Source organism: Trachypithecus francoisi, unplaced genomic scaffold, assembly GCF_009764315.1.
Source record: "Trachypithecus francoisi isolate TF-2019V2 unplaced genomic scaffold, Tfra_2.0 Contig01603, whole genome shotgun sequence".
Classification (NCBI taxonomy): domain Eukaryota; kingdom Metazoa; phylum Chordata; class Mammalia; order Primates; family Cercopithecidae; genus Trachypithecus; species Trachypithecus francoisi.
In genome coordinates this window covers 1,793,421-1,817,241 of record NW_022681445.1, presented here as the reverse complement: position 1 = coordinate 1,817,241, position 23,821 = coordinate 1,793,421, and the positions used below count along the sequence as shown (strand labels likewise).

At 44.6% G+C, this 23,821-nt stretch overlaps 1 protein-coding gene across 3 annotated transcripts in view; it reads left to right on the top strand.

Moving 5' to 3' along the window:
- Positions 1-21,897, top strand: part of ACOT9 (acyl-CoA thioesterase 9) — a 39,700-nt gene extending 17,803 nt beyond the window's left edge. For 2 of the 3 annotated variants that reach the window (XM_033195408.1, XM_033195400.1), the window contains 10 exons: positions 3,587-3,670; positions 4,370-4,473; positions 12,272-12,344; positions 17,657-17,725; positions 18,856-18,967; positions 19,720-19,810; positions 19,983-20,068; positions 20,496-20,583; positions 20,731-20,881; positions 21,564-21,897. In XM_033195408.1, coding sequence (XP_033051299.1) covers positions 3,587-3,670; positions 4,370-4,473; positions 12,272-12,344; positions 17,657-17,725; positions 18,856-18,967; positions 19,720-19,810; positions 19,983-20,068; positions 20,496-20,583; positions 20,731-20,881; positions 21,564-21,676 — 971 coding nt within the window. In that variant the 3' untranslated portion in view covers positions 21,677-21,897. The other variant, XM_033195417.1, reaches the window with a different exon arrangement.
- The last annotated feature ends 1,924 nt before the right edge of the window (positions 21,898-23,821 follow it).

Below are 23,821 nucleotides of genomic sequence, written 5' to 3'. Positions count from 1 at the left end.
TCTCTGGCTGCTCTTTTGTAGTCCCCTTTGTAGGTTCCTCTTTTTCTGTTGATCCCTTAAATGTAAGTTATCCCCAGGGTTTTGTCTTCTGCTCTTTCAAAAAATGATTATTTTTTGAATTCATTTTATTTTATTTTGTTTATTTTTTTTTTGAGCCGAAGTTTCGCTCTTATTGCCCAGGCTAGAGTGCAATGGCATAGTCTCAGCTCACTGCATCCTCCACCTCCCGGGTTCAAGTGATTCTCCTGCCTCAGCCTCCCAAGTAACTGGGATTACAGGCACCCGCCACCACACCCGGCTGATTTTTTGTATCCTTAGTAGAGACGGGGTTTCACCATGTTGGTCAGGCTGGTCTCGAACTCCTGACCTCAGGTGATCCACTTGCCTTGGCCTCCCAAAGTGCTGGGATTACAGGCATGAGCCACCGCGCCTGGCCTTTTGAATTTTATAATTTGTTCATATTAATTAAATTTTAAGGCATTTTAAAATTTAACAATGAAAATAGTTAAATCTTTTAAAATTTTTTATTTAGTTTTTGAGATAGAGTTTCACTCTGTCACCCAGGCTGGAGTGCAGTGGCGTGATCACAGCTCACTGTAGCCTCGACCTCCTGGCTCAAGCAGTCCTCCTGCCTTAGCCTCCTGAGTGGCTGGGACTACGGGTGCACACCACCATGCCCGGCTAATTTTTTTGATTTTTAGTAGAGACAAAGTCTGCCATGTTGCCCAGGCTGGTCCCAAACTCCTGGACTCAAGGGATCTTCCCACTTCGGCCTCCCAAAGTGGGATTACAGGCGTGAGCCACTGATCCCAGCACTATTTTTTAAGTTGAGGTTAAAATATAAAATTTACCATCTTTATTTTTTATTTTTTATTTTTTTGAGACAGAGTCTCGCTCTGTCACCCCCCAGGCTGGAGTGCAGTGGCACCATCTTGGCTCACTGCAACCTCCACCTCTCGAGTTCAAGCAATTCTCTTGTCTCAGCCTTCCGAGTAGCTGGGATTACAAGCATCTGCTACAACGCCTGTCTAATTTTTGTATTTTTAGTAGAGATGGGGTTTTGCCATGTTGGCCAGGCTGGTCTCAAACTCGTGACCTCAGGTGATCCCCCCACCTCGGCCTCCCAAAGTGCTGGGATTACAGGTGTGAGTCACCGCGCCTGGCCCATCTTTATCATTTTTAAGTGTACCGATCAGTGGTAAAAACTACATTTATATTACGTCTCTTCTCTACCCTTCCCTTCTGCCCTTTTTTGGGTTGACATTGCAGATTCTCTATAAACTCATCTACTCCCAGTGTTTCAGTTGCTATTAGTATGCTGAATACTTATGAAGCTACATTTTCTGGACTGTTTTTCTGAGTTTCAATCAGTTTTTCCTCTTAGCTACTAGATTTATTTTTCTTTTTTAGAGATAGTCTCGCTCTGTTGCCCAGACTGTAGTGCAGTGGTAAAATCATAGCCTACTGCAACCTTGAACTTGGAGGCTCAAGTGTTCCTTCTGCCTCAGCCTCCTGAGTAACTGGGACTATAGGCACACTACACCATGCCTGGCTAATTTGTTTTGTTTTGTTTTTTTTGAATACGGTCTCACTCTGTCACCCAGGGTGGAGTCCAGTGGTGCGATCACAGCTCACTGTATCCTCCACATCTCGGGCTAAAGCATCCTCCCGTCTCAGCCTCTCAAGTAGCTGGGACCACAGGCCCATGCCACCATGCCTGGCTAATTTTTGTATTTTACTGTAGAGACGGGATCTCACCATGTTGCCTGGGCTGGTCTGGAACTTCTGGGCTCAGGTGGTCCATCTACCTCTGTCTTCCAAAGTGCTGGGATTACAGGCTTGAGCCACCATGCCTGGCTTAATTTGTAAAGTTTTTTGTAGAGACAGGGGTCTCACTCTGTTGCCCAGGCTGGTCTCAAACTCTGGGCTCACGTGATCCTTCTGCTATGGCCTTCCAAAGCCCTAGGATTACAGGTGTGAACAACTGTGCCCTGCCCAATACCTTCATTTGGATGTGCCATAGGCTCTTCAAATTTAACACATTGAAAATGGCCCATTCTTTTCTTCCTATATTCTCTTTTTATTTTGAGACAGAGCCTTACTCTGTTGTTCAGGCTGGAGTGTAGCAGCATGATCATGGCTAACTACAGCCTTGACCTTCTGGGCTCAAGCAATCCTTCCACCTGTCTCCTGAGTAGCTGGGACTACAGGCATGTGCCACCACACCTGTCTAACTTTTGTGTTTTTGGTAGAGATGGAGTCTCTGCTGTGTTGTCTGGGCTGGTCTTGAACTCCTAGGCTCAAGTGATCCTCCTGCCTTGGCCTCTCAAAGTGTGAGATTACAGGCATGAGCCACTGTACCCAGTCTGTGTTCTCTTTTTCAGTGACTAGTACACCATGCTTACCTATCCAAGCTAGAAAACTGAATTTATTCAAGTCTTGTCAGGTTTACCTTCTTCTTAACTCATAGTCTTTTCATTTCTACTCCTGTTGCCATAGGTTGGAGCCATCTGATTTCTTTGCTGGACAAAGACTTTTAAATGGAGTTTATTGCCTTTAGCCTGTCTTTCCCCCAGTGCGTCCTTTAGCAGGTGTATAGATGAAAGGATTTACAGTTACTCAACAAATATTTATTGAGCCACATATCTTGTCCTGAAAGTTTGTGATACAAATTTGAATGGATCATAGGGGAAGCAGGGAGCCAATCAACATATAATTATACAATTTTTTTTTTTTAATTTTGAGACAGTCTCACTCTATTGCCAGGCTGGAGTGCCGTGGTGCAATCTCGGCTCACTGCAACCTCTGCCTCCTGGGTTCAAGTGATTCTCCTGCCTCAGCCTCCTGAGTAACTGGGACGCCACCACACCCGGCTCATTTTTGTATTTTTAGTAGAGACGGGGTTTCACCGTGTTGGCCAGGATGGTCTCGATCTCTTGACCTCGTGATCCACCTGCCTCCGCCTCCCAAAGTGCTGGGATTACAGGCTGAGCCACCGCGCCCGGCCCAACATATAATTATACAACTTTAAATGAGTTGATATCTGTAAGGTGCATGAACCATGCTTGGCACATATAAATGCTTGTTAAAATATGGAAAGTATAGAGATAACCACAGGGTGGCATAGGAGCCAAGGATGCTATGGGGAAGGAGGGATAACTGAGTGAAATAATTGTTTCATGATTCATTAGAACAAAGCCAGGAAGAAAACAGGTAGCCAAGTCCTTGTGATTTGTTTCTCTTTCCTGAAGATGTTTGATACTGGCAAACTCATGTGCTGAGTTCTTATTCTGATTTTGGCACTGAGTCTCTGTGGAGTAGTAACAAGCTGCCTGGTGGGTCTGGGCTTGCTTCGGGCTTTGATTTCTTCACCAATCTTAAAATTGAGGGGGCAGTCAGATTGGAGGATCTCCCAAATCCTTCAATTATAAAAGTGTTTGGTCCTAGGATAAGATGATCAATGGAATATTGGGGGCTGGGTCTTCAAAACGAGACAAGACTTTTAATGGATTTTAGGGAGTAAATTTGAAATGTTGGGAAATAATTCTGCCTTTTAAAAATTTGGTACACTACTGTTTTCCTGCAGTTCTTACTTGTTACATGCACAACAAAATCCATTCAGCCAAGATGTCTCCTTTATCGATAGTTACAGCCCTGGTGGATAAGATTGGTAAGTGATATCATTTTCTATGCATACTTAGAATTCTTAGTAATTGCAAGATATTATTGAGATTACAGGAAGTTCTCACCTTTTATGGGAATTTTTTTTTTCTTTTTGAGATGGAGTTTTGTTCTTGTCACCCAGGCTGGAGTGCAATGGCACGATCTCGGCTCACTGCAACCTTCGCCTCCCAGGTTCAAGCAATCCTCCTGCCTCAGCCTCCCAAGTAGCTGGGATTACAGGCGTGTGCCACCTCGCCTAGCTGATTTTTGTATTTTTAGTAGAGACGGAATTACACGTCTGGTCTCAGGCTGTCGGCCAGGCTGGTCTCAAACTCCTGACCTCAGGTGATCCACCTGCCTTGGCTTCCCAAAGTGCTGGGGTTACAGGCATGAGCCACCGCACCCGGCCCTTTATGGGGAATTTTAATGTACATATGCATATGAAAATGTCTAGAATGCTATATACCAAGATATTTATTATAATTAGGTGGATTTTGCATGATTCCAGTTTTATTTTTTATATTCTTTGCTTTTTCTATGTTTTTCAAAAACACATGTAGATTTCTTCTGCGTGTCAAAAAAGTTATTTTAGTTTTGAAGACAAAAAAGAAATGTAGTGGAATTAGCCATAATTTCTAATTGTGCATATTTACAGAACAGAACATTTTTGGTATGATTTAGACCCCGATTAACTTCTGTTTTGCAGATATGTGTAAGAAGAGCTTGAGCCCAGAACAGGACATTAAGTTCAGTGGTCATGTTAGCTGGGTCGGGAAGACATCCATGGAAGTGAAGATGCAAATGTTCCAGGTAAATATGCGCCTGAAGATTGTCCACTGTTTACATAAAACCAGCTAGTCTCCATGCAGGAAAAGCTTATTCACCTATGTACAGGTATGTCACTTATTGCTTCTAGAAAAACAGTTGAAAGCTCATGTCATACGGATGGTGGGTTATTAATATCCTCCTTGTGGACAAAGCCTGAAGTACCATTTGGTGTTTATGTTTAATATTTATTACTTTCTAATCATATACAGCTCCACGTTAAGGTGTTTATTTCTGGTTCGGCCCAGGAGAGTTTCACAGAAGTCTGTGTTATGGTAGGAGTGAATGGAATTGATTACTGTATTCATTTCTCAGGATTGCTGTACAGTTGGCCCTCTGTGTCTGTAGGTTTCACGTCCACAGATTCAACTAACCATGGAATGAAAATGTTTGGGGAAAAAAAACTGAAAAATAATATAAATAAAACACAATACAGTATAACAACCGTTTTTTTAAAAAAATAGAGAGGGGCTGGGTGCAGTGGCTCACGCCTGTAATCCCACCACTTTGGGAGGCTGAGGTGGGCAGATCACTTGAGGCCAGGAGTTTGAGACCAGCCTGGCCAACATGGTGAAACCCTGTCTCTATTTAAAAAATACAAAAATCAGCCAGGCATGTTGGTGCACGCCTGTAATCCCAGCTACTTAGGAGGCTGAGGGACGAGAACCACTTGAACCCAAGAGGTGGACGTTGTAGTGAGCCGAGATTTCGCCACTGCACTCCAGCCTGGGTGACAGAGCGAGACTCATCTCAAAAAAAGAAAACAAAATTAAAAATAGAGAAATAGAGATGGAGTTTCGCCATGTTGCCCAGGCTGGTCTTGAACTTCTGGCCTCATGTGATCCTCCCACCTTAGCCTCCCAAAGTGCTGGGATTACAGGCATGAGCCACCATGGCTGGCCTTCAAACAGCTATTTATATGGCATTTATATTGTATTAGGTATTGTAAGTAATCCAGAGATGATTTAAAGTATACAGGAGGAGGTGCATAGGTTTTATGTAAATACGACACCATCTTATATCGGGGAGTTGAGCATCTGTGGATTTTGGTATTGGCGGGTGGTGGTGGGGAGTTCTGGATTCCAAGGGGCAGTGGTACCACAAAGTACCATAAACTGGTGGCATAAAACCAGAAAATGTATTGACTCACAGTTTGGAGGCTACTAATCCAAAATCAGGGTGTCAGCAGAGTCATGCTCCCTCTAAAACCTGTAAGAGAGAAACCTTCCTTGTCTGTTTCTTGCTTCTGGTGGTTTGCTGGCAATCCCTGGTGTTCCCTGACTTCCAGCTGTAGCACTTCATTCAGTCTCTGCCTCCGCCATCACATGGTGTTCTCTCGTGTGTCTGTCTCTCTGGTGTCTCTTGTCAGGATGCTGCTAATCATACTGGGTTAAGGGCCCGCCCTACTCCAGCATGACCTCATTTTACCTAATTATGTCTGCACTAACCCTATTTCCAAATGTAGTCACATTGACAGTTACGGGGGTTAGGATTTCCACGTGTCTTTTTGGGGGACACAATTGGACCCTTAACAGTCATTTGAGCTATTACAGTAGTTAGGAACAGCTCATCTGATGAGTAAAACTCAGAATAGCTATTACAAACAAATGAAGAAATTTGACAAGAAAAAGTACCTCAAAGAGGATAACAACACACAAATAAAATGATTCAGTGTATGTCCAAGATTTCGTTGTGGAAAACTTATTTAAGAATGATTGGCCAGGCATGGTGGCTCATGCCTGTAATCCCAGTACTTTGGGAGGCCGAGGTGGGTGGATCACGAGGTCAGGAGATCGAGACCATCCTGCCTAACATGGTGAAGCCCTGTCTCTACTAAAAATACAAAAAAGTTAGCTGGGTGTGGTGGCGGGCGCCTGTAGTCCCAGCTACTCGGGAGGCTGAGGCAGGAGGATGGCGTGAACCTGGGAGGCAGAGCTTGCAGTGAGCCGAGATCGCGCCACTGCACTCCAGCCTGGGCAATAGAGCGAGACTCCATTTAAAAAAAAAAAAAAAAAAAATTCTTGGTTAATTCCTAGTCTGCTCAGTGCCGTGCCATGCACAGCAGATTCCTGGCACAGGACCTGCCTTTTAGGGAATCTTGAAAATTTGAATCTTGGACAAATAGGTTGAAAAAGTGATATAGGAATTATTGAGAGAGAACCAGTGGAAATCAGTGTCAGACAAGTAAACACTTTTGTTTTAAATTTGCATTCTTCACTGTCTGTTTGACTAATCACTTATGACTCGAGTGATCTTTTTTATTCTGGAGAAGTGATGTGGGGATAAGCACTCTACCTCTGGTTTGCATAGATTTAAGTTCTTTTTTTTTTTTTTTTTTTTTTTTGTTGAGACGGAGTCTCGCTCTGTCGCCCAGGCTGGAGTGCAGTGGCCAGATCTCAGCTCACTGCAAGCTCCGCCTCCTGGGTTTACGCCATTCTCTCGCCTCAGCCTCCGAGTAGCTGGGACTACAGGCGCCCGCCATCTCGCCCGGCTAATTTTTTGTATTTTTTTAGTAGAGACGGGGTTCACCGTGTTAGCCAGGATGGTCTCGATCTCCTGACCTCGTGATCCGCCCATCTCGGCCTCCCAAAGTGCTGGGATTACAGGCTTGAGATTTAAGTTCTAATCCCAGCGCTGCTGCTTCCTAGTCATGTGGCTGTGGGTAAACCACCTCTCTGAGCCTCTGTGTTCTCCAGTGTAACATGAAACTAGTAACAGAGCACCATGTTACATGGTTGTGGAAAGGGAAATTGGAAAAAACCTATTCATGTGAAGTACTTGCTACAGTGCCAATTACACAGTCACCACTGTTGGATTTCTTTTTTTTGTTTTTTTTTTTGAGACAGGGTCCCGTTCTGTCACCCAGGCTGGAGTGCAGTGGCACGATCTCGGCTCACTGCAGCCTCTGCCTCCCGGGTTCAAGCGATTCTTCTGTCTCAGCCTCCCTAGTAGCTGGGATTACAAGTGCACACCACCATGCCTGGCTAGTTTTTGTATTTTTTTATAGAGACGGGGTTTCACCATGTTGGCCAGGCTGGTCTCGAACTCCTGACCTCAAGTGATCTGCCCGCCTCGGCCTCCCAAAGTGCTGGGATTATAGGCATGGGCCACCACCCCCAGCCTAGCAATAATATTAATTTATTATAAATACTGTTGAGGTGGCCTCAAATTTCTATTTTGGGCTTGACCTTCATACCCACTTTTCTGAGTGCTCCTTAATTTCTTCACCTAGATGTGCTGTTGTTACCTCAAGTTCCAATAAACAGTACGTTCCAAACTGAATGGCTCCAATTCTCATCCTCCTCCAGTCTCCCCTTTGCCAGCCTCCTGTTTCCTCCAGCTCCAAACCTTTGTGACAGCTTTAATTTTTCCCTTTCCCATGCAGCCTTTTGCCAGGTCTTGTAAATTCATCACCCACAGCAACTCACCAGAATTCTTTCTCCCCACATGCTTTTGGCCCTGTGTTTTATTCAAGTCCTCGCTGCCTCTTGTGTGAGTGCCTTAAGAGTCTTTTAATTAACCTGACTTTCTCTAGCCTGACCTCTCTAATTTCATGCATTTTTACCGCAAAAGTCTTCCAAAGCTGATCTTGAATCAGGTCACCTCCCTTCTCAGAAACCTTCAGTGACCATTCATTATCTGTGGATTAAAGTCTAAACCCCTTTGACTGGCCCAGGCGCAGTGGCTTACGGCTCCAATCCCAGGACTTTGGGAGGCCGAGGCAGGTGGATCTCTTGAGCTCAGGAGTTCAAGACCAGCCTGAGCAACATGGTGAAATCCTGTCTCTACAAAAAGTACAAAAAATTGGCTGGGCATGGTGGCTCATGCCTGTAATTCCAACACTTTGGGAGACCAAGGCAGGCAAATCATGAGGTCAGGAGTTTGAGACCAGCCTGGCCAATATGGTGAAACCCCATCTCTATTAAAAATACAAAAATTAGCTGGGGGTGGTGGCACGTGCCTGTAGTCCCAGCTACTAGGGAGGCTGAGGCAGAAGAATCGCTTGAACCTGGGAGGCGGAGGTTTCAGTGAGCCAAGATCGTGCCACTGCATTCCAGCCTCGGTGACAGAGCAAGACTCCATCTCAAAAAAAAAAAAAAAAAGTACAAAAAATTAGCCGGTGTGGTGGCGTGTGCCTGTGATCCCAGCCAGTTGGGAGGCTAAGGTGGGAGGATCGCTTGAGGCTGGGAGGTGGAGGTTGCAGTGAGCTGAGATTGCGCCACTGTACTCCAACCTGGGTGACAGAGTGAGATCCCCATCTCAAACAAAAAACAAAACTCCTTTGATTAATTAGGACCCAAGGGGCTTCATAAACTAGCCCCAGCCTATGTTTCCAACTATATTCCCTTTGACTTATCATTTATATACCTTCTTAATGCTCACCACTGGCCTTCAAGCATCGTAAGAATAGGGAGTTATTCATCTTTGCGTTCTAGTGCTTGGCACTAGTGGGTGTTCATGATAGTAAACCATAATTTACATATAGGTTGAACATTGCAACTCTGAAATCTGAAATGCTCCAAAATCTGACTTTTTGAGCACTGACATGATGCCCAAAGGAAATGCTCGTTGGGTTTGGAATGTTCAACCTGTGAGTATTGAATGCAAACATTCCAAATCCAAAACTCCAAAATAGTCTGAAATACAAAACACTTCTGGTCCCAAGCATTTTGGATAAGGGATGTTCAGCTGGGAGTGAGTGAATGAGTATAGTTGCTGGTGCTTTTTCCTTTGCCTGAAATTCTCGTGCTCTGGCTTTGTATCCATATTCTCCCTGTGCTCCAGGATAACTTCATGCTCAATCCCTTTCCTTATTCTCCCATCATGTAACACCTGTTCCTTCCCCAGGCCTCCTTCCTCATTACTATCTCTCTGACTCACTCTCCTGGCACCTGCTAGTCTCCTACAGAGCTGTGCATGAACATGTCTTTTCTCTTCCACTGTGGACTCTACTCCTCAACGATAGGACCTGGGTTTGAGTCACCTAGCTCACTTCCTGACATCCATTCATTTCACATTCATTTAGCAATCATTTATTAAGTGCCTGTCCTGTGCTAGACATACAGCAGTGAGCCAAACAGATAAAGTTCCGTTCTCTTGGAGTTGATATTCTAGTAGTGCCTAGAACCTGCCTCCTTCATTCATTGGCAAATGTTGATCAGGTATCTGGTATCTGCCAGTCTTTGTGCTAAATACTAGGGGTATAACTGGAGGAAAATGGTCTTTGTCCTCCAGGAGCTCACGGTGCAGTAGGGAGACAGCCACATAAACAAATGATTATCGTATAGTATATTGTTATGCATAATTTTTCAACAGAGACACTGTTGGCGTTTCTGGTGGAAGCATTCATTGTTCTGCAGGCCTGTCCCCTGCGTTATGAGGGATTTAGCTCCCTGGTTACCCCCCTCCACAGTAATGCCCCCCAAGTTATGTGACAACCAAAACCACTCTGTATTTTTCAAATGCCCCCTATTAGAGTGATGTCTACTTCTTTTACATTGAGAACCACTGTCAGGAGAGGACTCTTTCTCTTACGGGGGCTGAATGAAGGAGGGAAGAAAATCTGGGGAATAGGGATGGGGGAGGGGAGGAGTGTCATGAAGAATGAGGCTGCTGAGGAAGGCATCAGGTAAAGATATAGACAGGAGGCAGTCAACAGCCTGCTCTATCCCAGGACCTCTCGATTGTTAGTTAGCTATGGCTAGAGAAAAAGGTGCAGGTATGAGCACAGTATTTGGTGAACAACTGGAGAAGAATCCTGGGCTCTCTTGTGGAGGGCTTTATATGCCATGCTAACAGGATTAGCCCAGGTGCTGGTGCAAGAAAGGAGCAACTATTGAAAGGTTTGAATAGGGCAGAGGCATAATGAGATCGGTGAGACTGTTCCTGCAATTGAGGCGGAAGGCGATAAGGGCCTGAGTAGGTAGTAGTGATGAAGCTTGTATCGTTTGTTGAGGAGGGAACCGAATATACTCTCAGGTTATAAATAGCTTCTGTCATTACTTTATGGTATGACTTTCCTGGAAGTACAGACTTCTAGGGGATAAAGAAACATCTTAAGGCCCAGGCATGGTGGCTCATGCCTGTAATCCCAGCATTTTGGGAGGCTGAGGCTGGCAGATTGCTTGAGTTCAGGAGGTCAAGACCAGCCTGGGCTACATGGCAAAACCCCTTCTCTACAAAAATTAGCTGGGTGTGGTGGTGCATGCCTATGGTGTCAGCTACTCAGGAGGCTGAGGTGGGAGGATTACTTGAGCCCATGAGATCGAGACTGCAGTGAGACGTGATCGTGCCACTGTACTCCAACCTGGGTGACAGAGTGAGACCCTCTTCCTGGGGGGGTTGGGGGGAGAAGAAACATCTTAAAACCTCAGAGGCCTGTGCATTGTAAATACAGGTTGAGTATTCCTTATCTGAAATGCCTGGGACTAGAAGTGTTTCTGATTTCAGAATATTTGTATTTACTGGTCGAGCATTCCTAATCCCAGAGTTCAAAATCTTGAAATGCTCCAATGAGCATTTCCTTTGAGTGTCACGTCAGTGCTTGAAAAGTTTTGGATTTTGGAGTATTTTTTATTTTTGGATTAGAGATACTCTACCTGCATTTAACTTAACCCACATAATCATCTTTGATTTTACCTCTTTTTGGAGCTCCTGTGCCCAGCTACGGAGGCATAAACATGTGCTAGTGGTTGGCACACCGCAGTTCCCTGGAACATACTAGTGTTTGTGAGCATGATGGGAGGTCCACTTGGGTAGGTGTGCCATCAGGAGGACAGGTACGCCCTGCAAGAAGCTCAGATTCTGAGGGAAGCAGGCAAATTAAACGCTTATGATACCCTCTGTGACCCTTGCCTTTGGGTCCCAGTCTTGCACAGTTCCAAACTCCATGCCAGCAGCCCATCTCACGCAGTATACTGTTTGCATTTTGTTTGTTTTGTTTTGGAGATGGGATGTTTTCTGTCACCCAGGCTACAATGCAGGGGCGTGATCATAGCTCAGTGCATCCTCGAGCTCCTGGGCTCAAGGGATCCTCCTGCCTCAGCTTCCCAACTAGCTGGTACTACAGGCATGCACCACCATGCCTGGCTAATTTTTAATTTTAATTTTTAGTTAGAGACCAGGTCTCGCTATGTTGCCTAGGTTGGTCTTGCACTCCTGGTCTCAGGCGATCTTCCCATCTAGGCCTCTCAAAATGCTGGGATTATAAGCATGAGGTACCATGCCCAGCCCCCTGTTTGGGCTTTGAGGTTTTTTTCTCCTCTGCTAGGCCACAGGCTCCTTTGTCATCCTGCCATTCCCAGAGCCTAGTGCTGTGCCTGGCTCAGGGTAGGCCCTTAGCAGATGATGGTTAATGAACGTGCTTCTCCTCTTTTTCCAGTTTCAGGCTTTCTCTCTCCCTCTCTTTTTTTTTTTTTTCTTTCCTTTTTTTTTTTTTTTTTTCTTGAGGCAGTCCTGCAATCTCGGCTCACTGCAACCTTGGTCTCCTGGGTTCAAGCCGTTCTCATGCCTCAGTCTCCTGAGTAGCTGGGATTAGAGGCATGTGCCACCACACCCTGCTAATTTCTGTATTATTTAGTAGAGACGGGGTTTTGCCATATTGACCAGGCTGGTCTCAAACTCCTGGCCTCAAGGGATCTCCCACCTTGGCCTCCCAAAGTGCTGGGATTATAGGCGTGAGCGACTGCGCCCGGCCCACATACATACTGTCTGTCAGAGTCGTGACAGGTCTTCCCGATCAATCTATTTCTCATATGTACATTTTCTTTCCTTTGTTCTTTAGTTACATGGTGATGAATTTTGTCCTGTTTTGGATGCAACATTTGTAATGGTGGCTCGTGATTCTGAAAATAAAGGTAATTGCTATTTTTTCATAATTCTTTATTTTGAAGAATTTCAAAGATACATAAGCTTAGAAAGAAGACTACAATGAATGTCCATATACCTGTCATTTGGACTTTACAGCTTTAATTGCAATATTTTGGCCGTTCTTGTTTCATCTGTTGTTTAAAGAAAATTTATATTTTAAGGCAAATCCCAGACATAATGACATTTCACTCTTAAATACTTTAGGCATCTTTTAAAAAATAAGAATATTCTCAGGCCAGGGGAGGTAGCTCACGCCTGTAATCCCAGCACTTTGGGAGGCCAAGGCTGGTGGATCACTTGAGGTCAGGAGTTTGAGATCAGCCTGGCCAACATGGTGAAACTCCACCTCTACTAAAAACACAAAAATTAGCTGGGCGTGGCGGCACATGCCTATGATCCCAGCTACTGGGGAGGCTGAGGCACGAGAATCATTTGAATCCGGGAGGTGGAAGTTGCAGTGAGCCGAGATTGCACCATTGCACTCCAGCCTGGGCAACAGAGTGAGACTGTACCTCAAAACAACTACAACAAAAAGAGATGTTGCACAATTCTGTGAATACACTAAAAACCATTAAATTGTACACTGTCAATGGGTGAATTGTGTGGTATGCAAATTATACCTCAATAAAGCCGTTACCAAAAAAAAAAAGAAAAGAAAACAGACTTACAGACATAAAAATCAAATGTAATATGTGGACCATATTTGGATCCTGATTTGAACAAATCATTCAAAATATATTTGGAGAAAACTGGATATGAACTAATATTAGAATATGTTAAGGACTTATTATTTTTGTTAGGCATGAAAATAGTAATGTAGTTACTTAAGAGAATATTATCCTTTTTTTTAAGATGGAATTTTGCTCTTGTTGCCCACGCTGGAGTGCAATGGTGGGATCATGGTTCACCGCAACCTCCGCCTCCCGGGTTTGAGCGATTCTCCTGCCTCAGCCTCCTGAGTAGCTAGGATTACAGGCGTGTGCCACTATGCTTGGCTAATTTTTAGTAGAGATGTGGGTTTCACCATGTTGCCCAGGCTGGTCTTGAACTCCTGACCTCGAATGATCCACCCACCTCAGCCTCCCAAAGTGTTGCGATTACAGGCGTGAGCCACCGCGCCCAGCTGAGTTGTGCAATCTCTTAAATCTTTTTAAATCCAGAACAGGTGTGTCTTCCCCATTGTTTCTTATTCCCTTGTTGAGAGGCTGGATCATTTGTTCTAAATAGTGTCCCACTTTCTGGATTTGTCCTATTGCTTTCTCATGGTGGTTTGTTTGTTTTTTGGTCTTGTTTTTCTCTATCCCTAGTAATTTCTCTAAACTGAAGTTAGATCTAAAGCCTTGTATTAGATTTCGGTTGAGCATATTTGGCGAGAGTACTACATAGGTGATGTTGTATATCTCATATCTCATGTTGCATCATATCAGGAGGTACAAGTTGTCCCACTCACAGTGATGCTAAGATTGGTGTGGGGGTTCAAGCAGTTACAGCCTAATCTCTTCTTTGTGAAGTTCAGTTTTTCCTCTTCTGATCAGCAGCAGTCTACAGGGGTTTCCTTTGTCATCCTGCAAATAGCTGAGTTTCCCATCAGTCTTTTTCCAGCGCTTTCGACGTCCACTGCTGATCATTGCTTTAATTACTATCATGAGGCGGTTTAGAGTAATTCTCAAATTTTGTCATTCCTTCTACATTAATTAGCTGGAATTCTGTAAAGAAGAGCTTTCCCTTAACAACTAGGGCAATTGGGTTTGAAATGGAGAGTTAGGATCAATGCTTCATTCTTTTATTTACATGTTTTCAGAATAAGGAGTTGGTTCACTAGCTGGTGATGACATGCCTTTCCCAGTTTTTTGGATTTTTAGAAAAGTGTCATGTTTTTACATTTCTTTTTGTTTTGTTTTTCTGTTTGTATGTGTTTTTGAGATGGAGTCTCGCTTGGTCACCCATGCTGGAGTGCAGTGGCGCGATCTCGGCTCACTGTAGCCTCTGTCTCCTGGGTTGAAGAGATTCGCCTGCCTCTGCCTCCCGAGTAGCTGGGACTGCAGGCATGCACCACTATGCTTGGCTGATTTGCTTTGTATTTATAGTAGAGACGGGGTTTCACCAGGTTGGCCAGGCTGGCCTCGAACTCCTGACCTCAAGTGATCTGCCCACCTAGGCATTCCAAAGTGCTGAGATAACAGGTGTGAACCATCACACCCAGCCCCAGTTTTTTTTTTTGAGATGAGGTTTTGCTCTTCTGTCCAGACTGGAGTGCAGTGTCATGAGCATGGCTCACTGCAGCCTGGGCCTCCTGTGCTCAAGCAATCCTTCCGCCTCAGCCTCCTGAGTAGCTGGGACCACAGGCGCATACCACCATGCCCAGCTAATTTTTTTTCTTTCTTTCTTTTTGAGATGGAGTTTCATTCTTGTTACCCAGGCTGGAGTGCAGTGGCACAATCTTGGCTCACTGCAACCTCCACCTCCCGGTTCAAGCGATTCTCTGGCTTCAGCCTCCTGAGTAGCTGCCCAGCTAATTTTTAAACTTTTTGTAGAGATGCGGTTTTGCCATGTTGGCCAGAATGATCTCAAAATCCTGAGCTCAAGTGATCCTGTCGCCTCGGCCTCCCAAAGTGCTGGGATTACAGATGTGAGCCACTGTCCTGCCAGAAAAGTATCATTATGAATTCATGGTTTTAATATGTTTTCTGTATTTCAATAAATTGCAGCCATCGTTTCTCTTGATGCTCCAAGTGTGCCATCTTTGGGCAGTGGGAGTTCCTCTAAGCTGTCTCCTTTCCACCTGTCTCTTTGATACCTTCCTGCTCTCTGACACAAGATGTCTTGGGCTCATCTTACATATTTCCTGCCTCAGGCCTGGTGTCATCCATTTCTCCAAGTAGTTCTGGGGTTCCTTTTAGTGGGAACTGGTATTTAGACCTCAAAATCTGGGCACTGGAACAGTACATTGTTACTAGTTTGTTATTGTTTCTAGGCCTTTTCAGTGGACAGAGCTAGGATATATTTTAAACAAACAAAAAGCCTCATGAAGGCTTGGTGTGGTGGCTCATGCCTGTAATCCCAGCACTTTGGGAGGCCGAGGTGGGCAGATCACTTGAGCCCAGGAATTTGAGACCAGCCTGGGCAACATGGCGAATCCCCATCTGTACTAAAAGTACAGAAAATTAGCCAGGTGTGGTAGCATGTGTCTGTAGTCCCAGACGATGTGGGAGGCTGAGGTGGGAGGATCACTTTAACCCAGGAAGCGGAGGTTGTAGTAAGCCAAGGTTGTACCACTGCACTCCAGCCTGGGCGACAGAGCAAGACCCTGCCTCAAAAAAAAAGCCTCATGGTCATTTTCAAGTCAGATTTAACCATATAGTCTTCAACTTACTTTACGTCATCTTTTTTTCTCTTAAATTGAATTACTGGTTTCTAACAACAGTTACACCCAGACTGAGAAAAACTAATTGTGGGGGTAGAGCTGGGGTGGGAGGAATTGCTCTTTGCACAGGACAGAGTCCAGTGGCCTATGGGAAATCTCGTTTGTATTAGAAACTTGATTTAGGAGTCTGCAGTGAAAAATATTTGCTGCTGCATGGAAAGCTGACTTGGAAAGTCAAATTAAGATAGAAAAATATGTTGGTTACTTAGTGATCTGAGGGAAGAATAACACCCCTCTACTCTGGCCCTTCCTGCCAGCCCCAGCTGACCTGCTGTGGCCAGTGACTGGCCTGGGGCTTCTATTCAAGCACTGAAGCCATTGCTGCAAGTTTCACTCCCAGCTGATGCATGTCACTCTTCCAAGCTGTTGTTTCAATTCTTTTGTTTTTTTGTTTTCAGGACAGTGGTTGGCTCTTGTTGCCCAGGCTGGAGTGCAGTGGTGTAATCTCGGCTCACCGCAACCTCTGCCTCCTGGGTTCAAGTGATTCTCCTGCCTCAGCCTCCCTAGTAGCTGGGATTACAGGCACCCACCACCACACCCAGCTAATTTTTGTATTTTTAGTAGAGACGGGGTTTCACCGCATTGACCAGGCTGGTCTCGAACTCCTGACCTTAGGTGATCCACCTGCCTTGGCCTCCCAAAGTGCTGGGATTACAAGTGTGAGCCACTGCCACCGGCCTGTTTCAATTATTTTGTTTCCATTGTTGTTTCATGAAATCTTTGGATTCTACCACAGTGAAGTATTATCCCTTTTCCCTTATTTTTTATTTCAAGAAATTTGATGCTTACAGAAAATAGAAAGAATAATGCAACAAACAAATGCCTTTCACCTAAATTGTATTACATTTGCGTTATTCTCTTACCCTCTCTCTATAAATACACATATTTGCATATTTTTTCCCATGAATCATTGGAAAGTAGGTTTGAGACTGCTTCACCCATTCAGGAGTTCAGCATGTATTTCCTAAGAACCAGGTATTTCTACATAACTTCAATGCCTTTATTATAGCTGAGAAATTTAACAGTGATACAATTATTTAATATGTGATCCATATTCAGATTTCACCAGTTGTCCCTAAAATGTCCTTTATAGCTATCTCCCTGATTCAGGACCCAATCCATCAAGGATTGTATATTGCATTTGGTTATCCTGTTTCTTTAGAATAGTCTCTATGCCATTTGCTGTCCTTCAAAAATTGATATTTTTAAAGAGTCCAAGCCAGTTTTCCTTTCCCTTTTTTTTTTTTTTCTTTTTTTGAGACAGAGTTTTGCTCTTGTTGCCTAGGCTGGAGTGCAGTAGCACGATCTCGGCTCACCACAACCTCCTCCTCCCAGGTTCAAGCAATTATCCTGCCTCAGCCTCCCGAGTAACTGGGATTATAGGCATGTGCCACCACGCCCGGCTTAATTTTGTGTTTTTAGTACAAACGAGATTGCTCCATGTTGGTCAGGTTGGTCTCGAACTCCCAACCTCAGGTGACCCGCCCGGCTTGGCCTCACAAAGTGCTGGGATTACAGATGTGAGCCACCATGCCTGGCCTAAAGCCAGTCTTCTTGTAGAATGTTCTACAACCTATATTTGACTGTTTCCTCATGATTAGAATCAGGTTAAACATTTCACAATTGCCATTATCCTTTTTATAATGTGAAGTTTCTAGTTTGCAATTAAGGCTGTAACCATAAGGCTTCCCTAATTGTTCCAGCGTTCACGTGTAAGGCAAGCAGTAAGCACTACCCAAAATGAAAAGCAGGTTCTTTAAAACTAGTAGGTGATTAGTAAAACTAGTAGGTGATTAGATGAACTAGTAAGTTCATCTTCAAGTTTTATTAGATAATGGCGTATCTTAAATTATATTCTTTTCTTTCTTCTTTTTAGGCCGGCATTTGTAAATCCACTCATCCTTGAAAGCCCAGAGGAAGAGGAGCTCTTTAGACAAGGAGAATGTACATTAATTTGTTTATAATAAATTTGAAAAGCACATTAATTACACTGCAGAAGAGATTATTTAAGATTTTTATGGGTTCTTCATACCAGTCAAATGTCTTTTGTTTGTTTGTTTGTTTTCTGAGATGGAGTCTCTCTGTGTTGCTAGGCTGGAGTGCAGTGGTACCATCTCGGCTCACTGCAACCTCTGCCTCCTGGGTTCAAGCGATTCTTCTGCTTCAGCCTCCTGAGTAGCTGGGACTACAGGTGTGTGCCACCACACCCAGCTAATTTTTGTATTTTTAGTAGAGATGGGGTTTCCCCATATTGGCCAGGATGGTCTCGATCTCCTGACCTTGTGATCTGCCTGCCTTGGCCTCCCAAAGTGTTGGGATTACAGGCGTGAGTCACTGTGCCTGACCCAAATGTCTTATTCATACCAATAATTTATTGAAATTAAAAATATGCTATTCTTTGTTCTTTGGAGTCCTTACTTTGATTTTATTGATCAGACAATATTTATTAAGTGAAGTAATTTGTTATCTCAGTTTTTTTTTTTTTTTTTAAAGATGGGTTCTTGCTCTGTTTCCCAGGCTGGAGTTGGGCTTGGGTCCAGGAGTTTGAGGCTGCAATGAACTATATTGTAGCCTCAACCTCCTGGGCCCAAGCTATCCACCACCTCAGCCTCCCGAGTAGCTAGGACTAGAGGCACATGCCACCATGCCTGGCTAATTAAATTTTTTTATTTTTATTTTGTAGAGACAGGGGTCTCACTATGTTGCCCAGGCTGGTCTTGAACTCCTGGACTCAAGCGATCCTCCTGCCTCAGCCTCCCAAAGTGTTGGGATTACAGGCATGAGCCACTGCACCTGGCCTGTTTTCTCCGTTTTAATGAAGTGAGAAATGCATCTTGATGGGATAACTGCAGGTCAGGGCTCTGGATCAGGATGATACCAAGTGATCTCACGCTGAACCAATATAATTTCCACGTGGAACCAAAGACTCACTGGGAGTTTTATGTGGCCTCTGCAGTTTTCTCTTGGATACGTGTATAATTTTCAGTGAGATTTTGAATGGCACCCCAGGTCAGAACGCCCTGTGCTGTAGTGTGACCCTCCTGATCATTGCTCCTTATTCTCCCATGTTTCAGTGAACAAGGGGAGAAGAATTGCCTTCAGTTCCACGTCGTTACTGAAAATGGCCCCCAGCGCTGAGGAGGGGACCACCATCCATGAGATGTTTCTCAGCACACTGGATCCAAAGTAAGGATGGTGAGATTCCACGTTGGAAAAACATTTAAACCTTGGCCTTTTTTTTTTTTTTTTTGAGACACAGTTTCTTTCTTGCTACCCAGGCCGGAGTGCAATGGCATGATCTCAGCTCACCACAACCTCTGCCTCCCGGGTTCAAGCAATTCTCCTGCCTCAGCCTCTGAGTAGCTGGGATTACAGGCATGGACCTCCACGCCAGGCTAATTTTGCATTTTTAGTAGAGATGGGGTTTTTCCACATTGGTCAGGCTGCCTGCCTCGGCATCCCAAACTGCTGGGATTACAGGCGTGAGCCACCGCACCTGATCTTTTTTTTTTTTTTTTTTTTTTTTTTTAGACAGAGTCTTACCCTGCCGCCCAGGCTGGAATGCAGTGGCGTGATCTTGGCTCACTACAACCTCTGCCTCCCGGGTTCAAGCAATTCTCCCATCTCAGCCTCCCAAGTAGGTGGAATTACGGGTGCCTGTCACCATGCCCAGCTAATATTTTTTGTATTTTTAGTAGAGATGGGGGTTTCATCATGTTGGCCAGGCTGGTCTCAAGCTCCTGACCTCAGGTGATCTGCCCTCCTCGGCCTCCCAAAGTTTTGGGATTACAGGCATGAGCCACCGTGCCTGGCCTAAACCTTGGCCTTCTTTAGAGCCACAGTTGTCTGAGTGTATTGGGAGTGACTTACAAATGTTTTTACTTTTCAACAAGAGAACCATGGCATTAACAGGGTTTAATAAATATTCATTTGTATAGGACTATAAGTTTTCGGAGTCGAGTTTTGCCCCCTAATGCGGTGTGGATGGAGAATTCAAAACTGAAGAGTTTGGAAATTTGCCACCCTCAGGTATTATAATTTAGTGAGAAATCTGAATGGGATAGCTTCCATTCATGATATTTGTCCAAGATTTGACACACCTTTAAACTGGCCTTTGTCCTGTGGCATTGTTAATTCCTCTGTTCTGTATACAAAGGTGGCCATACGTTTGTATTCATTGATATTTATTTATGTCCTGTAGGAGCGGAACATTTTCAATCGGATCTTTGGTGGTTTCCTTATGAGGAAAGCATATGAACTTGGGTGGGCTACTGCCTGTAGCTTCGGGTGAGTTATATGTAAGGCAGTCTTAACTTCTGAGAAGCAATTTATATCACCCCACTGAAATGAAACATTTCAGACCAGTCTGGGTGTGTGTGGAAATATGTTATGTTTTTAAATGAATACCACACTGATACCAGCTGAGTTTGATCTTCATTTTAGAAGGTTGTTTCTCTGACTTTGTAAGTTCATACATTTGAAAAACCACTGAGAAAATACAGTGATGATATGTAGAAGGGAAAAGATACAGTTATTTTGGCCCTAATCTGCTCACGATGGCATCTCTTACCATTCCTCACTGGTAGGATCTTTTCCCCCTTGTCTAAGTTTATTCTTCATTCATTGTTATTTTGCTTCAGCTAGTTGTTAGGGAAAAAGATTGAGATCATTGAATTTTGTAGTATACCCCAAATTCTGTCTTTTCCCCCAATAGTGGTTCTCGACCGTTTGTGGTAGCAGTAGATGACATCATGTTTCAGAAACCTGTTGAGGTTGGCTCATTGCTCTTTCTTTCTTCGCAGGTAGGTGTGTGATGAGAGTTGACATACAACTTTTTTTTTCATTTGAGCCTAGAAGTTTCTATATCCAAAAGCCACTGTTTTCTCTTATGACTGTCCTTTTCCCCTTCCTAATGCAGTTGACTGACTATAGTGTCTATAATCTGTTAGGTATGCTTTACTCAGAATAATTACATTCAAGTCAGAGTACACAGTGAAGTGGCCTCCCTGCAGGAGAAGGAGCATACAACCACCAATGTCTTTCATTTCACGTTCATGTCAGAAAAAGAAGTGCCATTGGTTTTCCCCAAAACATATGGAGGTAAGTAGTGATTATTGCTTGTCCCTAACAAAGGGAAGAACTTCTAAGGACATTTTTCTCCTTTTTTTTTTTTTTGAGACGGAGTTTCGCTCTGCCGCCCAGGCTGGAGTGCAGTGGCCGGATCTCAGCTCACTGCAAGCTCCGCCTCCCGGGTTCACGCCATTCTCCTGCCTCAGCCTCCCCAGTAGCTGGGACTACAGGCGCCCGCCACGTCGCCCGGCTAGTTTTTTGTATTTTTAGTAGAGACAGGGTTTCACCATGTTAGCCAGGATGGTCTCGATCTCCTGACCTCGTGATCCGCCCGTCTCGGCCTCCCAAAGTGCTGGGATTACAGGCTTGAGCCACTGTGCCTGGCCATTTTTCTCCTTTTGAATTGTAGGAAGTGTATTGATGCCTGTCAGCACAAGAGCATGTCTTTAGGAGATTTTGCTTTTGAGATTTGGCAGCCCTGAAGACCAAAGATGCCTGTGACCCCCAGGCAGGCAAGCAGCCACTGGTAGTCAAAAACTGATCTAGCCAAAGGAAGGGGACAGGAGTCATGGCCTGCTTCTTTGGGAATGTGGCACACCCCTGGCCCAACAGTGCATCTTGTTCTGTCCCAGTGTTCCCAAGTAGTCTTGTGTTTATATGATGGTTTTCTAAGGTGTTACAAGTTTCTCCAGGGTTCTCTCTTGTGTTTCAGAGTCCATGTTGTACTTAGATGGGCAGCGGCATTTCAACTCCATGAGTGGCCCAGCGACCGTGAGAAAGGACTACCTTTGGAACCCTAGGAACACCACATTTGTTGAAAACTAGCACTCCACCCACAGTGACGTGGTATCTGATGAAGACCTGATCTTCATCAGAAAACCTATTGGTTTTAGTGTTGCATCTAATCCTCCATACAGGAGGAGGATGTATTCAGCCTTTAGGATGATCAGAAAAGCAGAAAGAGAGAGTGGCCAGATGGGGCTGAGGGGAGAAAGAATTATTAAACAATAAATACTTTCAAAACAATTTTTTAATTATGAACCTACCATGTTGCCTCCTATCTTCTAAAAAAAAAAAAAAATTGAGAGACTGGGTGCGGTGGCTCATTCCTATAATCCCAGCACTTTGGGAGGCTGAGGTGGGTGGATCATGAGGGTCAGGAGATCAAGACCATCCTGGCCAACATGGTGAAACCCCATCTCTACTAAAAATACAAAAATACAAAAAATTAGCCAGGTGTGGTGGCATGTGCCTGTAGCCCCAGCTACTTGGGAGGATGAGGCAGGAGAATGGCTTGAACCCAGGAGGTGGAGGTTGCATTGAGCCAAGATCGCACCACTGCACTCCAGCCTGGGCGACAGAATGAGACTCTGTCTCAAAAATAAATTAGTTAATTGAGGATACCATTGGATGCATTCTTTTCTTACACATGTTGCAACTGTCAGTATACAAGGTTTCCTGCCAGGGTGTTTGGATGACATTCTTTAAACCTAACCAGTTCCTCTGTGCTGTCTGAATCCCATCAGCCATACATGATTCCTTTGCTTCCCTCTATTTCCCAACTTTTGTTGTCAGAGGGTAGATGAAAAGTTGGGGTGAAGGGATTTAACAAAAGATACTGCATCTGTAAAGATTTGTGGGAAGATTTGGGTCTGAAACCATACCATGAGGAAGGTGTGTAGAGATGATCTAGATAAGGAAAAACACAGGACCATTTGGTCATTCTTTCATTCACTGGACAGCTATTCAGCACATTCTGCTGGTGGCTAGGCAGGATATATCTGATTTAAAAAAAGGAACCACAATAATAATAGCTGCTTACGTTTATGGAGCATTGCCATGTGCTAGGTAGGCACCATCCTCAGCACTTGGCAGGTCTGAGCTCCTTTATTCCAATCAACACTATGAGGCAGGTTCTGTAACCCCCTCTTAGGGTTAGGCCATTCAGGAAACTGAAGCACAGAGAGCTTAAGTAACTTGCTCGAGGTCTGACGTGTAACATGTGGAGGTGCTGGCATTCAAAACCAGGCAGTGTGGGTCCAGGGCACTCTTGACCAGTACCTGTACTGCTTTCAAGGAATAGAGCAAGAGAGGTCATACCTAATATCACAGTGTCACCTAGGAAGCCCAAGGGAGGCATTCCCGTTAATCTGCAGCCCAGGCCGGGCGTGGTAGCTCATACCTGTAATCCCAGCACTTTGGAGGCCGAGGTGGATGGATCATGAGGTCAGGAGTTCAAGACCAGCCTGGCCAAGATGGTGAAACCCCGTTTCTACTAAAATACAAAAATTAACCGAGCATGGTGGTGGGTGCCTGTAATCCCAGCTACTCGGGAGGCTGAGGCAGAGAATTGCTTGAACCCGGGAGGTGGAGGTTGCAGTGAGCCGAGATTGTACCATTGCACTCCAGCCTGGGTGACAGAGCGAGACTCCATCTCAAAAAAAACAAAACCCCCCAAAAATCAGCCAAGACCATTTCTTTTTCAACAGGAAGGTAACTTAGAAGAAAAAATAATCTCTGGGAAAAGTGCTCCCAAGAAGGAAGCAATATTTACTGTGGGTTCTACATTAGTGTTCACAAACTTGGCTCTGCCTCAGAATTAGGTGGAAAGCTTTTTTTTTTTTTTTTTTTTTTTTTTGAGACAGAGTTTTACTCCGTTACCCCGGCTGGAGTGCAGTGGCGCGATCTCAGCTCAGTGCACCCTCTGCCTCCTGGGTGCAAGTAATTCTCCTGCCTCAGCCTCCTGAGTAGCTGGGATTACAGGTGTCCGCCCCCACGCCTGGCTAATTTTTGTATTTTTAGTAGAGATGAGGTTTCACCATGTTGGCCAGGTTGGTCTCGAATTCCTGACCTCAGGTGATCCACCTACCTTGGCCTCCCAAAGTGCTGGGATTACAGGCGTGAACCACTGCACCTGGCCGGTGGAAAGCATTTTTAACAATTTTTTAGGCCAGGCACAGTGGTGGCTTA